Raw genomic sequence first — 1,344 nt, 5'->3', positions numbered from 1 at the left:
AGGATCTAGGCTCTGGCACAACACAGCAGTGAGCAGGTAATGTGCTGCAGTGAGCAGTGTCCTGTGATGTGGACGTGGCAGCTACAGACTCATGGTCAGCTCTAAAGCACTGGAGAGAGAGGTAAAAACTAGGGAAGCTGCTTGAGGGCTCCCCAGACACAGCTGAGATGGGAATCTCACTGCAGCATGGAAGGAAAGTGCAGCAGAGCTCTCCTCACTGCTGCTGAGTGTGTCCTGGCTTTCCAAGCACTGCTCTCCATCACCCCTCGTTTAGAAAGGAGGGGAGAGCAGTGAAAGGACCTGGCAGCAGCAACCACAGCTTGCACACAGAGCCAGATCCATCCTGTTCAGTATGTGCAACCTGCCAGACCATTCTGCCACTTAGCCATCCAGCCCCAGGCCAGGGCTGTCCTGCCAGATCCAACTCTGTGCTGGGGAGCTCCGAGAACGAGGAGGTGTTGCTCATTTTGGTCTCCTGTGCCACGCTCTGGGGGCCCAGGGGAATGTTTTTCTCCTGACCCATCTGCTTCTGCAGTTCCCTGCGACTTGCTTTACATTACTAGCAGAGCTGAGCCCACTCCTGTCACCCCCTAAACACTCCTGTCCTGGAGGAGAGAGATGCTACAACCCCAGAGCAGCTGGTTCACTTCTCACCTTCATCGTAGTGGCGTCTGGCATCTGTGCCTGGCTTGGCCCTGGGGACACCGTGGTACAGCCCTTCCCCAACAAAGTCTGTGTAGAACAGCATGAAAGTCATGAGAGCCATCCAGCTGCAGAGCTCAGCCACGAACAGGCGCCGGATGACCTTGGGGATGCGGCAGTAGAGGCTGTGCAGCCGCGGCACCAGCGTGCAGAGATTCCTCAGAGCCTGCAGCATGTGCCTGGCCTGCAGCACACACGAGCTCCTGGAGAGCTGGCAGGAGCAGCAGGCAGCTGAGAGCTTAGGGGAAGCATCTTTCAGTCCTGGAACATCCAGGACATCTGCCTGAGCGGCTGCTTCCTCGGTCACGAAGAGCGTGGCCAACACACAGCCGAGGAAGATGATGGCGAGGAGGGTGAAGAGACAAGTCTCCTGCCCTCCTAGGTATGGGGCCAGAAAGCTGCCACCCCAGTCGATGGCTGGGAGCAGGTAGCCAATGCAGCCCCCCAGGCTGATCATGAAGGCATACATGGAGAAGGCTTGGCGGCAGTTGTCGGGCTCCTGGAAGAGGTCGGAGAGCAGAGCCTCCAGCGGAGTGAAGCACACCTGGCCACAAAAATCCAGCAGCCCAATGCCCAGGATGAGGAAGGCAATCTCCAGAGGGCGAGTGTTGAGGGCAAACAGGCTAGCCAGGCTGCTGGCAT

At 58.0% G+C, this 1,344-nt stretch overlaps 1 protein-coding gene across 1 annotated transcript in view; it reads right to left on the bottom strand.

Moving 5' to 3' along the window:
* Nucleotides 1-1,344, bottom strand: part of SLC45A3 (solute carrier family 45, member 3) — a gene marked incomplete at its 3' end in the record, with an annotated part of 13,315 nt that overhangs the window by 1,184 nt on the left and 10,787 nt on the right. Inside the window, exon 4 of the mRNA XM_009073907.1 lies at nucleotides 655-1,344. This exon is cut by the window's right edge and continues 150 nt beyond it. Coding sequence (XP_009072155.1) covers nucleotides 655-1,344 — 690 coding nt within the window. The remainder of the gene's footprint in view (nucleotides 1-654) is intronic.

The sequence above is a fragment of the Acanthisitta chloris genome, unplaced genomic scaffold (genome assembly GCF_000695815.1).
Source record: "Acanthisitta chloris isolate BGI_N310 unplaced genomic scaffold, ASM69581v1 scaffold10624, whole genome shotgun sequence".
Lineage (NCBI taxonomy): Eukaryota > Metazoa > Chordata > Aves > Passeriformes > Acanthisittidae > Acanthisitta > Acanthisitta chloris.
Note: the sequence above shows the minus strand (reverse complement) of the source record. Positions and strands in the feature narration are given on the sequence as shown.